Source organism: Pelodiscus sinensis, chromosome 1 (assembly GCF_049634645.1).
Source record: "Pelodiscus sinensis isolate JC-2024 chromosome 1, ASM4963464v1, whole genome shotgun sequence".
NCBI classification, from domain to species: domain Eukaryota; kingdom Metazoa; phylum Chordata; order Testudines; family Trionychidae; genus Pelodiscus; species Pelodiscus sinensis.
This window is the reverse complement of record NC_134711.1, coordinates 239,709,955-239,725,452: the sequence shown is the minus strand read 5'-3', so window position 1 is coordinate 239,725,452 and position 15,498 is coordinate 239,709,955. Positions and strand designations below refer to the sequence as shown.

The 15,498-nt window shown below is 38.6% G+C and overlaps 1 protein-coding gene across 7 annotated transcripts in view; it reads left to right on the top strand.

Annotated features, from left to right (window-relative positions):
• Positions 1-15,498, top strand: part of NAXD (NAD(P)HX dehydratase) — a 61,938-nt gene that overhangs the window by 40,692 nt on the left and 5,748 nt on the right. For all 7 annotated transcript variants that reach the window (XM_006119697.4, XM_075918549.1, XM_075918551.1 and 4 more), the window contains 4 exons: positions 2,125-2,175; positions 2,257-2,361; positions 2,743-2,863; positions 13,933-14,053. In XM_006119697.4, coding sequence (XP_006119759.1) covers positions 2,125-2,175; positions 2,257-2,361; positions 2,743-2,863; positions 13,933-14,053 — 398 coding nt within the window. The remainder of the gene's footprint in view (positions 1-2,124; positions 2,176-2,256; positions 2,362-2,742; positions 2,864-13,932; positions 14,054-15,498) is intronic.

The window sequence follows — 15,498 nt, the reverse complement described above, 5'->3', positions numbered from 1 at the left end:
TTCCTTGCAAGGTCTTACATGCTCAGGCTGGAGACTGTACTCTGTCTCCATGGCAATTAGTTCTGCAGCCCTGTGAGCCTAAATCAACTGGCCACAGCAAGCTGTGGTCTTTTATTGCAGCATTGGCACATTTCTATAGTCAAGCTGGGTTCATTCTTTCCATCTTTTAAATCTTTACTATTAGTAAAGGTTCTACAAGCCCCATCAAGTCCTCAGCAGCACACCTGCTACACTCCAGAGCCTTGTAAATAAATCTATTTTTGGTGCAAAAGACTGAATGAAGTACTTAACTCATTCTGTCTCCATTTTTTTGCTCTGCAAGTTTAACAACTACAACTGATTACAATCTTCTATTACTACTACTACAATCTATTGCTTTTGTTACTAAAAGCAGCAGGTATAAAAAAGGAACAGATCTGTTGTTCAAGATGATGTCATTTTTACATAGGTTCTTCTCAGAGTATGTGCTGCTTATTAGGGATGATAGTGTATTTTATTATTATGTATTTGCTTACTTTATTAGGTGAACTGATTAAAGCAATCAAATACAGTTGTGAAGGTATATAAGAACAAATATGGCTTCTATAAAGAAAAATCATGCTGTGCAAATCTAGGTTTCTGTTTCTCAACAAAATAGATAATGGAGAGTATGTTATGTTTCATTTGGACTTCCATAAAATCTTTGAAAGGAAGCAAAACGTAGGAATGCACAGTTTGCAATATGCCAAAAGATTAATTCCTAGATTATAAAACTGGAAGGGGTCACTGTGAATATTCTGACTTCCTACGTAATACAGTCAATAGAACTGTTCTGAATTGATTCCTGTTTCAACTAGAGCATGTGTTTCAGAAAATTGGGAGGGAAGGGTGTCTCACCACTGTTGAATATAGTTACTAATGATCTAGGAGCATGGGCCAATAGTCTGGTGGTAAAGATTGTAAATTGTACACATTTATTTAGATTACTTGAGATGAGAAGATTAAAGAACTCTTTTGGATCCTAACAAAGATGAATGAACAGTATGAGAGCATATTGAAATTAACAAAGGTTAAACATGTTGGAAGGTTCTAAATTGACTGGAAGCATTCAAGAAAAGTCTCCAGGTAGACTGTTCACGCCAAACATTGGTTTGATGACCAGCAGCAATCAAACAAAACTAAATGTTAGGGTATGAAAAAATTGGGCACTGTGTTCAGTTCATCATTTCAGCAGGATCAGAAGATGGGGTTAAAAGACTCAGAGAAAATTGGTAGTCGAATGGAAAGCTTAGAATTGTTTAATGTGGAGAAATGAGTTAGTGATCACATTATAATGTATATAAAATAACATTCTAGACAAGAAAAATTGGAAACTCTTTATTTGCTTTCCTTTCACTAGTGGCAAGAAACTTTGCAAATAAGTCCACCCTTCTTGTGTGTGTTTAGAACCATTCTGCTAAAGTAAAATCTCCACTTTATAAGTGAAAGTACACCTCATGTCTGTCTTGTGACATAAGATATGTTGTTGGTTATGCTCAGAAACTGACTAATTTCTGTCTTGTTCAGCAGATATATTTCTTGAATGTGTTTTGTCATCATCTTACTCCTTTTCTGAACAAGGATGTCTTTACGGCATTTTACTTATTAGCTTTGTGATCTGCATTATAACCCTGGGTATCCGCATATGTGGGTGCATATATCTGTTGCTCATTTATGTGGATGTGGATCCCAATTTTGTATCTGGAACCTTGCATATTTGTGTATATCCGCTTTATAACCACGCGTATCTGCATCTGCTGAAGCATATATCCGTGGCTCATTTTTGCAGATGCAGATATCAATTTTGTATCCATGCAGGGCTCTAGTTATGTGTGAATCAGAAACAGCACAGCTTATCTTTAAAACCTTAGACTAAATTTGCATTGCTAGCAAATTACACTATATATCTGTCTGTAAAATGCACACATTTGATATGGAAGTGTCTTCTGTCATCATCTAACCAAGTTTTTAATTCTCTGAAATGGTGATCGGTATGGCCAGTCTTATTAGACAGCATTTTTAGACTGAAATAAATTGCTGAATTTTCTTTAGATCTTTTGGGAGTTAACATGACAAGCATCTTACAATCATTTGCTTTTCTTGCAGGGTATTATAGAAAAAGCCAAGATCAAAGGAATTCCAATTGTTATTGATGCTGTAAGTATTTTTGTCATACGTTTATTTGTCTGACATTTAAAAAGCTATTAAATAAATTCTTTTTTTGACTGTCTTGTGCAGGATGGATTATGGCTCATTTCCCAACAGCCTTCTCTTATTCAAGGTTACCAGCGAGCCATTCTTACTCCAAACTATATGGAGTTTAGCAGACTTTATGAAGCTATGGTGAGCTGCTGATTGTTGTGGTTGTTTTTTGTTTGGTTGTGGTTTTTTGGTTATCCATAAGCATGTATTTGTTCTACATGTCAAAAAATATATGTTGATATTATATCAAATGCTTTCATACTATTCCTTATCTACGTAAAAAGTACTGTGAGGATAAATAAATTTGCATGTGATAGTTGTCATGATAACACTGGATCATAGCTTGGCACATCTTTAAAGCAAGCAAAAAAGAGAGACCGTTTTGTAACAATTTTCTTTTGGCACAAAGTGGATGGAAAGAATATAAAAAATTAGACTAAAAGTAACATTTTGTTCATAGACATAATTGCTTGATTTTCCATTAATGGTAAATAATTCTGTATGGAATTATTGTATTTGTAGCTAAGAGACCCTGTGGATAGCAATGATCACCATGGGTGCGTGTTACGGCTCAGTCAAGCCATGGGGAATTTGACAATTGTTCAGAAAGGAGAACGAGATCTTATTTCTGATGGAGAAAAAGGTAAGTGAAGTCTTTATCTGTAAAATTATCTTTTTAAATGTTGTGGTCAATCCATAGCTGATGCATTTGATTCAAGGACTGACTGATAAGCACAGCACTTGAGATGTCTCATTTGAAGCTTGTTACTTAACGGGTTTGATTTTTAGTGACTTTGGTGTGCAAGTTCTTAAACTTCTTTGTTTCTGTCTTGAAAATGGGTTTAGTACTGGTCTGCATAATATGGGTGTTTGGTGTTAAGAAGATTAATTTTTTGTGAAGTTCTTTAAAATCCTTAGAGGAAAGGAGTGCAGTTATAAGTTCAGTGTATTAACATACTATTTCCAGATGTAGTTAGTCAAGAGCAACTTCATGTTTCGCTACATATTGATGTGACTGAGGAATGAAGATGTGTTTGGTGGTTCCATGGACTGCTTGGTCACCTGATGTTGCCCATCCTCTTATGAAGATCTGTAAACACTTTACCAACAATACTACTGACAGTGATATATATCATTCATGTCCATTGGACATAATGTATATGCACACATTTTAGACTAGCAATATTTTTGCTAAATTCTTTGTAGATAACAGCTGTCCCTTCAAAAATGTTTGTTTAAAAAAAAATTAAATTGCCACTTTAGAAAAAGGAGCTGTTGGCTTGATGCCAAGGTTTTCTAGTAATCAATAAAAAATTAATTCAAATAATGCGGTAATACCTGACACACCATGATGTTTTATATAAGGTTTAAGAGATAGCTAAGGTCTAACATGAGCTGGTGTGAGCTATCAATGTCAATCTAGTGTATATGCCATTTTTTTTAATAGTTATTTTGTATACAGGCAGTCCCCGGGTTACATGGATCCGACTTACATCGGATCCCTACTTACAAACGGGGTGAGGCAACCCCGCACTAGCTGCTTCCCCCCAGCAGACCAGGGAGACGCGAAGCTGGTGCCCCCCCCCCTCCCCCCCAACAGACCAGGGAGACGCGGAGCGGCTTTTCTCAGCAGACACCTCAGCTTGAGAATAAAGGACTGAGGGAAGTGAGGTGTGGGAGAATAAAACTGAGCTCTGGAGAAATGTTTGGCTAGAGTTTCCCCTACAATATGTACCAATTCCGACTTACACACAAATTCAACTTAAGAACAAACCTACAGTCCCTATCTTGTACGTAACCCGGGGACCGCCTGTATATGCTGTCAGTCAAAAATATTCTGACTTCCAGTTGTACAGCTGTCTTCTGGAAGTACCGTTAGTGGCCAACAGTGTTTTAGAGCTGTGTGGGATTTCTGCATTCTCCCCCCCCCCCCCCCTTTTTTTTTTTTTTTTTTTTTGCTGCTTCCTTATTACATATACGTAGGTGTTTTCCTGGATGGTGAAAAGTAAGGGAATAGCGCTGTTCTCCTTTTTGAAAATTGCCCATGCAGCTTCCCACTCCTTGCCTAAATGCATCCTCGGAATCTTCTAGAAGATGGGGCCACTCAGTGTTCACATGCTCGCCTCAGACAGGATTCAGAAGCCGTAAAAGAGGGGGTGTTCCAACTATTTTTCAGTGACTTTTGACCACCGGGTGTAGTGATCTCAGAGAAGGCTTGGTGTCTGAAGTTTCCTCATTGTTTCCTCCTTCCCCTCTCCCAGCACTATTCAGTGCTATTTATTTCATAGTTGTATAGCCAGTCACTTTGATTTTCATTTAAAAAAGAAAAAACAACTTTTTTCACTAAGTGTTATCTGAGACTCTACTGTGTTAGGTTGCTTCTCTTTCTTGTTATATTGATTCCATCAGACCATATATTCACTATTTTCCCTGTCTTGCCTTCTTTGACATCCCAGGCAGCATTGTTGATGTGGCTAAGAAAGCAGTTTTCAGGTCCTGGACTTAATACAGGGCTATGATGTCTGTTACAAATGTTCATGTTTGTCTGTCATGCCTGGTAAGATGTTATAACCAAGACAATTACTTAGTTTTCAAAGTGCATCTCAGACTCCTGTTGACAAAGACGTTCTTTGGACTTGGCCAACTGAATCTGAGGACTTTGTGTTTGGCAATCTTAAGAGATATCTTGATGCCACAGAACTGCTTCTCAAAATGGCATTGAGGAAGCTCAGTGCTGCAACTAAGAGTCAGTCTCCATGCCACATCCCTCCAAGATTTTTAGTCTTTCTTTCTGCTGCTTCATCTGTAACTCTAGTCTCTTGGTCTGTTGTAATTTTTTTCTTTTTTTATCAGAGGAGACAACACACGTGACGATTCCAGTCTGGGGAAAAACCATATAATCTGATTAGAACAGTGGATCCTGGGCACAGTTCCATGTTGTAAAAGATTTGTGCTCCTGCTGGCTACTTTTTTGGTTTGGGGTTTTTTTTTAGTTGCCATTTTCTAATAGTCTTTATCCCTTACCTTTCTCCTCCTAGATGTCTATTCTTTCTTATGCATTTAGCCACTAATCCTTATTGTTTAAATAAGCATCTAGACTTCATCCTTAATATTATTTCTTTCTTTCACATTTAGTGAAAAAAACCTAAAAACTAACTCTGAATATACTACAGAAATGGTAAAAGTTGGAATTTTGAAGATGGACTTTTAGGCTGCTTTGTGCTTAGTTGGTACAAAGATGAAAGCTTTCTCAGGATACAGCTGTCTGTATCAGGGCAAACTGTAGATTGATGAGCATTATGTTTTTAATGAGTACATTAGCTAACTGCATACTTCTCTTCAGGTGATTAAGGTAAATATATAGTCATGACAAATAGTCTTTTTCTTAGGTATTTGAATCTGAGTGAAAGACTAAAGAAGTGCAGTCTATTTAGCTTACTGTGGAACAAGTCACAGGATTACTTGATCAGAGTCTAAAACCTAGATGCAAAGATTTCTGATAGTAGAGAGCCCTTAAACCCAACAGGAAAAAAAAGCATAATGAATTCCAGTGACTAGAAGCTGAAGATAGACAAATTCAGAATAAAACAAGACGCATGTTTTTAACATTAAAGTAATTAACCATGGGAACAATTTTCCTAGGGAATTCATGGATTTTTCACTCATTTGCAGTCTTTTTAAATCAAGGTTGGATATCTTTGGAAAGTGCTGGATTCAGAAGCCATTTGGTGCAGTTCTGTGGCCTGTTATTCAGGAGGTCAGATTAGATTATTTTAATGGTCCCTTCTAACCTGTGAATCTGTAAATTATTTATTTACATACATAGTTATGAGAAACCAGTAAACAAAATATTTAGTGTATCCTGGAGAGTGAGTTGTTGTTATGCTTTTAAAAGTATCTGCTTCAAGGTGTGCACTGCCTGCTGCCCAGTGAGCATAATTGGCAAGGCTTTGAATTAAGTTTTATACACATTTTTTCTTTTCTTTTGCAATTCTACATTATAGCCTGCTCTACAGTTGTTGACTTCCAGCTCTACAAAGATGTGCCCCACCATTCTGTTGGTGGGTGATATCAATACCACTACTGATCAGGGCAGGCGTGAGTACTCAACATAAGGGGAAAAGGTAAGTCAGCTTTTATTCAATATGGCACAGCTCTCTAAGGTTTTCTTTTTATTATTCTTTGGAGAACTGGGCAATAATAAAGCGTGGTTATACCGGTTTTTGTTCCTCACAAGTTTAAAATTTAGTCAGGTCCTTGAAGTGTCTGTATTATGACTTCTAAAAATTGATACATGTTTTCCTCCAGCACCATGTCAGTTATTGGCTTCTCTTCCTCAAGGCATCCTAGCGTGAAGACAGTCTGACAAGTAGCCTGCTAGCTTCTTCCCCAAACTTCCCTCTGTCAATAAGTGGTAGCAGTATCTTACCCTCTTCAGTTCCTCTCCTACTGCCAGGAGATATGTGCATGAGAAAGTAGGAAAGCATCAGATGATGGAACTACCTTTCTGTTGAACAGAGGTTAAAAAACCATCTGTTGGCATACATCTGCCAGTCCACTGCCATTCAGATCTCAGATTAAAAGTTCCACACTCTGGATGGCTGGATAAATGGCTGTCCAGCTGCTTTTTATAGTCCCTGCGTTGTTCAGCTGCTTTTGTAATGTCCAGGCATCCAATAGATTATTTTGCTTTCTTAATCAGAGGGACAGGATGTTCGTTCCCTTTCTGTGTCTCCATGTTGGACCTGATTGAGAGATTGAACCAGTGCACTGGAACTGCAATATGCACTACACTGAGCATAGTTTATATTCTCCCTGGAAGTATTCTATGCCACCTGCCATCTTCCGTTCTGCTTCCGTCAAAGAAACAGAGATGACTAGAAAATTAAAATGAAATCTGACTTTTTTTTTTAAATTTTCAAAGAATTTGTGTCTCACTCTCAAGGACCTAGCTAAATTTTAAGTGTGATTAGGGAATAGAACAGTATAAACACCCTTTAAATAAAAGCCAGCTTACCTTTCCCACATCTCTAGAGTGATTACTTCAACCCTAGTGATTAGCATTTATATTGCTGTTCTTTTGCATGCTAGGGCATGTCACAAGGATTTCTTTATGGACCAACCTGCAAATGAGAGAGGTTAAAATGTTACCCATTAGTATGAATAGTTGCCAGATCAAATAAATGTATTGATTGGGGATATAATTCATATTGAAATAGCTTTCTTAAGCTGAATCTTCCATTTAATGAAGCAAAATTATCCTTGATAGCTATCTGAAGCAGCCATGTAAGACTTGTGTGAAAACTGATGTTGTCAGGGAGAAATTTATGGAAGAATATATAACTCTATTGGGGGCCCACTCAGTATGTGAGAATTGCACACATCTTTCATCTGAGGCTCTCTGATTACGTTAAGAAGGTGGATAAGAGGCATTATCCCCAATTAGTAGATGGGGAAACAAGCATGGAGAAAGCTAGGAGACTTGCCTGCGCTAGTACATGCAGGAAGAGGGAATAGTCAGGAATAGAACTCTGCATTTGTGTCTGGGTCTTCTGCAGCCTCATACATATTTCATTTTATATTTTTACAGTAGTCACTTTATTTACCAGTATTACATGTGCATTTGATCATAGCTAGACCTTGCCTATATCTCCCATTTAAAATATGAAGAAAAATAAAAGCCCTGTAAATGTGTATTTATAAAATTAGCCAAATCATTCTGAATAACATCTTACAAATCTAATTGATGGCATATTATGAATAACTTGAATTTTGCTTTGTTGAACATTTTCGTGCATTTTTATTTTTCTGATCATATCTTGCCTTTAGTAGCAAGCAACTGTCTACTCAGTTATAACCTGTTTCCTCTTAACTTTATGATTTTAGAGTGACATTGTTCGTGCTTGATACCAGCAAAATGATTAAATTATTTTTGGAATTTTTAGGAGCATTTCCAGACATTTTGATTTAAAAAAGGAAAAAACATATTTTTCTTTAAGAACAGCTTCTTCACTCTTGGGTTTTGAATGCCTCGTGTGCTACAGATAGGAATACATTCAGCTCAAAACTTTTTTGGTGTTGGTAGCTGGGCATGAAGGTTCCTAGCTAATGTGTCCTGTTAATATCTGAGCAACTTACAATTTTAACATGTTTTAACCTCAGTATATCCTGGTGAGGTAGGGAAATGCCCATTTTATAGATAGACAGTAAAGCACAAGAGATTAAATGGTATCTTAGGTTCACATAGGAAGTCTATGACCGAGCCAGGAAATAAATCAGGTCCACTGGACCAACAGAACCACTGATCATCTTTGCTCTGTACCTCATGTCCTATGCTCAGAGGCTACGTCTACACTGCCAATTTTGCCAGCAGTGAGTATGCAAATGAGGTGTTGATTAGCATACTGCTGTGCCTCACTTGCATAATTTATGCATGCTGTTTTTGCGGGAAGGGGAGAGTAGTGTGAACGTGGGGTTGAGGTTTTTTGCGCAAAAACCCTGTTTTCTGCAAGATCAGTAAACCTCCTTTTTTGGGGCATAAGGATCTTGCGGAAAACAGGGTGTTTTTTTTGGTTTTTTTTTTCAAAAACCCCATGTCCACCCACTTTTTTTGCACAAAAACTGTGCATAAATTATGCAAATGAGGCACTGTGGTATGCTAATCTGTCTCATTTGCATACTCGCTGCCAGCAAAACGGGCAGTATAGATGTAGCCATAGAGTTTAAGGCCAGAAGGTGACCATTTCATCAACTAATGTGAACTACAGTATGACACAGACCTTTGCATTTCACCCAGTTATCCCTATATGGAGCACAATCACTTGTTTGGCTAAAGCTAATCTTCCTGAAGGCAGCTAGTCTTCATAGTTGTTGCAGTGGTTGCTCGCTCTCTCTCTTAAAATTCTGTACCTGACTTCTAATTTTATTTGTCTGCATTTGGCTTCTAGCCATTGGTTTTTGTTATGCCTTTCTCTGCTAAAAAAAAAAAAAGCCCCTTTATACCTGTTATTTTCTCTCTGAGATGATAACTTACATACTGTAATCAGGTCACCTCTCCATCTTCTTTTTGGTAAAATAAACAAATTGAGTTCTTTGAGTTTGTTGATATAAGATATTTCTTTTACCACAAAAATAATTTTTGTGGCTCTTTTCCGCACCATTTCTGAATTTTTTTTTCAACATTATTTTTAAAATATGGGCATCAGAACTGGACACAGTTTTCCAGTATCTGTTTTACCAGTGCGCTGTAAAGAGGTAAAATAATACTTGCATTTGCTTATTCTCTGGGGATAGATCCAAGGATCACATTAGTCCAATTTTGCAATAGCGTTGTGTGGAAGCTCATGTTTAGTTTGTCCACTGTGTTACCTAAATTCTTTTCAGAGTGACTGCTTTCCAAAATACAGTTACCCTTTCTACAGGAGTGGCCTACATTCTTTGAAATTGGCTGTATCAAAATGTATTTTATGTGAATGGGCCAGAGTAGAGAGTTACTTCCTCAATATTTACCATTTTGCCAATCTTTGTCTCATTCACAGATTTTTATCAGCAGTGGTTTTATAATTTCCAAATTATTGATGAAAATATTGAATATTGCTGAGCTTTACCTAGATCTCCTACTGGAAACATCCCATTCAGTGATGATTCCTAATTGACAGCTACTTTTTAAAACTTATCAGCCAGTTTTCTAATCTGTTCAACAAGAGCTCAATTGATACTGTACCATACAAGTTTTACGAGTGTTGTGATATACTAAGTTAAACACCTTGCAAGAAGTCTTGAATTTATTATCTCAGTTACCTTTATCAACCAAATTTACAATGTCTGCAAAGAATGGAATCCAATTTATTTGCAAGGACTATTTTCTATAAAGTCATATAGACTTGTATTAATTTATATTCCTATTATTTATCAAGTTAATCCCATGGCAGCTCTTCTGTTACAGTTTTGGGGTTGATGTCAGGCTAACCAACCTGTATTTATCCAGATCGTCCTGCTTGCAGTTTTTGAATATTAGCACATTAGCACTTTTCCAGTCTTCTAGAATTTCCCCAGTATGCCTTGATTTATTCATAATTAACATCATCAGGCGAGAGATCTCATCAGCCAACTCTTTTAGAACTCTAGTGCAGGTTGTGCAGGCCTGCTGATTTAAAGATATTTATCCTTTACAATTCTGGTCTAACATCTCTTTAATGGACTGGAAAGTACTTCATCCTTGTATGATACAAGTACACCATCTTGCTTCTTTCCAAATACAGAACAAAAATGTTTAATTCTCTTCTGCACCATTTAATAACAACTTACCGCCTCTGTCTAGTGATGGACCACAACTGCCACTAGCTACCATTGTTTCATGTAGGATATGTGGAAGGACAGTTTTCATCGTCTTTCCTATCCCTTTTTGCAAAGCACTGTTGCTCACATTGACCTCTGGGGAAGAGCTCCTATCTAAATTCTCAGTACTGCAGAACCTGTTTCCAAGATAAAGTAACCTACAGTTCCTTTGGAGGTCAAAGAAGTCTCTAACTGAGCTGTTCAGATTTTTGAAAGTGTCGTGAAGACATATTCTTGGAGGCTCTGCCGGTCCATCAGTTTATGCCTTTGTTGCTGCTTAGAAGTATTTATTCCTTTTTATCTGTTTTAATTTTTTTAAACTTTCACGGGTCCTAATACTAATAATCAACCTTTTTGCACTGCTTACAGAAGCATATCAACTTTCTATCCTGAAACATATCTTGAGTCACTAAGTGTCCAAGAATGAAAATCTTGTGAGGATGGTACCTTTTTCCAGTATTTAAATTACATATATGTAATTCTGCTTCTTTGAAGCGTCCTACTGATTTGTGCCCCATCATCTCTGCTCATGTGGGGGAGAGGAGATTTTTGGGAGGGAGAGGGTCTGCTTTTCTTTCCCTACTAGGTACATATGAGGCTCGCAGAAATCTTTTTACTTTTAAGGTTTTTTAAATAATTGGTTTAGTTTGAAGATCAGTTGCTTCCTACACAATTCAGAACTGACTAGAAAGCTAAGGAGCTGTGAGGTTGTGGTAGATGGTGATACATGACTACTAGGCAGGAGCTGCTTAGCTGCCACTTGGAAGGCCCCCCCAAAAAAGCAAAAGCTTTGGATGGAGGATTTTCCATCCTGCCTCCTGCCAAGAGTTCACATACTTCCAGTGACAATCTTGTGAGATGTTATCTGAGAATAGCAGAATTAGAGAGATGTTTTTTTCCCCTGGCTATATACCTTAGTCACACAGCTAACTCAAAACCTCCAGCCTTTGAGAGTTGACACACAAATAGTACTCACCAAGAAACATGTTCACAACCTAATTTGGATGGGCATGGAAGGAAAGGAAAAGGAGAAGTGATTGGAAAAATTAACTTCTGGACATGTGGTGATGGCATCTGCTAAAATGTTAGTGATTAATGAATCCATGCTCTCTTCATGAAACCAGCAAAGCACAGTTGCTGAGCCTGTTGAGCCCAGATTGCTGCTGAGACACCTGGCAGAAGAGATGGTCTCATGGTATATTTCTCCTCCATGCTCACCAACAGAGAATATACAGCTTTAGAGCTGAACTTGAAAGACTGTGATTAAGCCCTTGCAGCTCAATATGTGGAAAACAGAGGAATGTGATCCTGTGGGCAGTAGGAGTTAGATTACAGCAAAACTATTTGCATGCCCATACTATCTTGAATTCACTCCATGAAGAAGTCAGTGTGACAGTGAACCCTGGGTACTTTCAGAATAAAAACTGCAAAATCTAATATTGTGATGCAGCCTTTCCGTAGTAACGCTGCTTATAAAGAACAGAAGAAAATCTGTTGCAGAGATCTGAACTTGCCCCTTCTCTCTTCATACTTGATGAAAAGGCTTTAAAAGATGTTTTTAATAATTGAAAGATGTGTTTAGAAATGGGTGATAGTCTTCTTTAAAAACATCATAATAAAAGCTCAACTTCAATGTATACCTCAAACTAAAAAACATGATAAAAGACCCAAACAAGGGCTTCCATGGTTCAACCACCAAGTAAAAGAAGCTGAGAGAGAAAGAGAAAGGCATCATTTAAAAAATGGAAGTTAAATCCTAGCGAGGAAAACAGAAAGGAGCATGAACTCTGTCAAATGAAGTGTAAAAATATAATTAGGAATGCCAAAAAGGAATGTGAACAGCTAGCCAAAAACTCAAAAGTAATAGCAAAATTTTTTTAAGTACATCAGATGGAGGAAGCCTGCTAAACAACCAGCAGGGGCCAGTAGACATCAAAAGGCTAAAGGAGCTCTGTCATAGAATACTAGAACTGGAAGGGACCTCGAGAGATCAAGTCCAGTCCCCTGCCCTCAAAGCAGTTCCAAGCACAGTCTATATCATTACCACTCAAGTAAGATAATTGCGGAGAAACTAAATGAATTTTTTGCATCTTTGTGGTTGAGTATGAGAGAGTATCCCAAACCTCAGCCATTCTTTTTAGGAGACAAATATGAGGAACTGTCCCAGATGGAGGTGTTATGAGGTTAAAAAGAGGAAACAAAGGGAAGGAATAAATGTCAGTTTTCATAACGGTGGGAGGTAACTAGTGGTGCCCACAGTGATCTGTACTGGGACCAATCCTATTCAACATATTCATAAATGATCTGGAGAAAGGGATAAGCTATGAGATGGCAGAATTTGCAGGTGATACAAAATTGCTGAAGATAAGTCCAAAACAGACTGTAAGGAGCTTCACGAGGGAGCTCTCAAAATGTACAAAATGATGGGAACTAATTAGCTGCTACCATGCGAGAGAGATGTTGGATTCGTTGAAAATTTTTCTCTGAAAATATCCACTCTGTGTGCAGCAGCAATCAAAAAAGCAAAGTGTTAAGAATCATTAAAAAGGGATAGAGAATAAGATAAAGAATAACTCATGGCCTCTATAATAAATCCATGGTATGTCAACATCTTGAATACTACATGCAGATGTGGTCACCTCATCTCAGAAAGATATCTTAGCATTGGAAAAAGGTCAGAAAAGGGCAACATAGGGGTTTGGAACGGCTTTCACATGAGGAGAGATTAATAAAACAGGTACTTTTAGCTTAGAAGAGAAGGCTGAGGGGGTATATGATACTGGTCTTCTAAAATCATGAGTGGTATGGAGAAAGTTATTGTTCCCATAACGTAAGAACTACAGGGGTGGGGATCACCAAATGAAATTGGTACCAGGTTTAAAAAACCCCCACAAAAATAGGATTTTTTTTTCCACACAACAGTCAACCCATGAAACTCCTTCTTAGAGGATGTCGTAAAGGCCAAGACTATAACAAGGTACAAAAAAGCTAGATAAATTCAGCATAGGTCTGTTAATGGCTGTTAGCAAGGATGGGCAGGAATGGTGTCCTGAGCCTCTGTTTACCAGAAGTTGGAAATGGGCAGCAGGGGATGGATCACTTGATGATTCCCTGTTCTGTTCATTCCCTCTGGGGCACCTGGCATTGGACACTGTTAAAATACAGAATACTGGACTAGATGCACCTTTGATCTGACCCAGTATGGCTGTTCTTACATTAAAGTAAATTCTAACCTGACCCTTTCTTCTCAGAGAAGAAATGTTCTAGCATAACATTGCATTTTGTGGTTCCTCCACCCTCACAGCCATGGTAGTATGTCATGTGAATAGAGGATAAGTATACATGACCCCCTTTATTTTATTTGTTTCTTTATAGTGCTTGTATGCAGTCATGAAGGAAGCAGCCGAAGATGTGGTGGACAAGGGGACCTTCTTTCAGGTTCTCTTGGAGTGTTGGCACACTGGGCATTTCTTGCTGGACCAGAAAAAACTAATGGGTATGATTTCATTAGTTACTACTTTTATCTCCTGTGGAAATGTTAAGAAACAGAAACAATCAGAATTTGGGGATAGGGCACTGACAAACTTTGTGTTGTAGAGAAGACAGTCCTCTTTGTAATCATTCTGATTTTGATGAAGTCTATAAACCTTGGGTTTAAACCCAACTGACCTGCTAAAGGTCTTTCTCCCATGGCAGTGGACACTCCAATTGCCTGAGGTGTCTGGATACCCTGTCTACTTGAAGTTCTAAAGCATGGAATATTTCCTAGCTCCAGATGTCTGCTCTCTCCCCTGCTCCACTATATCATCCTTAACATCTCAGGCCACTCTAGTGTCTGCTGGAATCTTGTCAGCGGCCCTAGACACAAGACTTTCAGGAAGAAGCAGCATAGTTCCCCAAGCAGGGAAGCAAGGATGGGCCACTCCAAAACATTTAAAAGGAGACCTTGCAACTCTCAAAGATATCACTGAGGCTTTGTGTCAGGTACTGAGGCACTAGTATTGCATATAGTTTTCCAAATGGATAAACCCTATACCCTCAGGGCACCATCTACATAGGTACCATCTGACACCTTGGCATCGCAACACACACAGTCCTACCTTACATGCTTCAGTACCATCATCTTACTATAACTCTGAGGTCAGAGAAGGTCTAACTGACTCTCTAGTACCTCGTTTGCCAGCTTCTTCTGGATACCCACTTTGGTGCTGACCCCGTGTTTGGCCATTGGCTATCATTGCCCTCCATTGCCTTCCATGTTCTTGTCCACAGAGCACCTTGTATTTCCAGAAGAATTGGAGTCTCTCATTTGAATGATGTCTTTCATAGTCCTCTTCCTAGTGCAGCCTTGACACCTGCAAGTCAATTCTCAATTGGTCCTTCAACCGTTTGGTACTAGCAATGATATGTGGGGCTTCCCTTCCCCCCCCCCTTATTTCAGGGGCTAATACTGTGGGCTCTGAGATTTTGGTACAGGACTCTACCTCTATATCATACTATCATGCTTCCATAAAACTGTTTAACAATGAGCATCTCCCAGAACTGACCAAATCTCCTAGGCATACAAACTGTGATAGGGCTGGGCAATATTTTTTTGGGGAGGGGGAACCACTCCAAAGATTTTGGAAAGTGGTCAAGGACCACACTCTTACATGATATTAATGGAGGAGGTGCGGGGTCTGGGGTGGAGTTTGTGGTAAGGGATTGAGGTACAGGAGGGAGAGTAGAGTCTGGGTAGGGAGTTTAGTTGAAAACAGTTGTGACCTACAGCAGGAGACAGGTGCAGGGTTTTGGAATGTAACTTAGTGTAGGGGACTGAGGTGCAGGAGTTCGGTTTGTAAGCTAGAGTAGAAGGGGATTGTGATCTGGGGCAGAGGATTGGGGTGCCAGATCTGGGAGAGGGTATGGGTGCAGGAGGGGGGGCAGAGGATTTGTGTATGT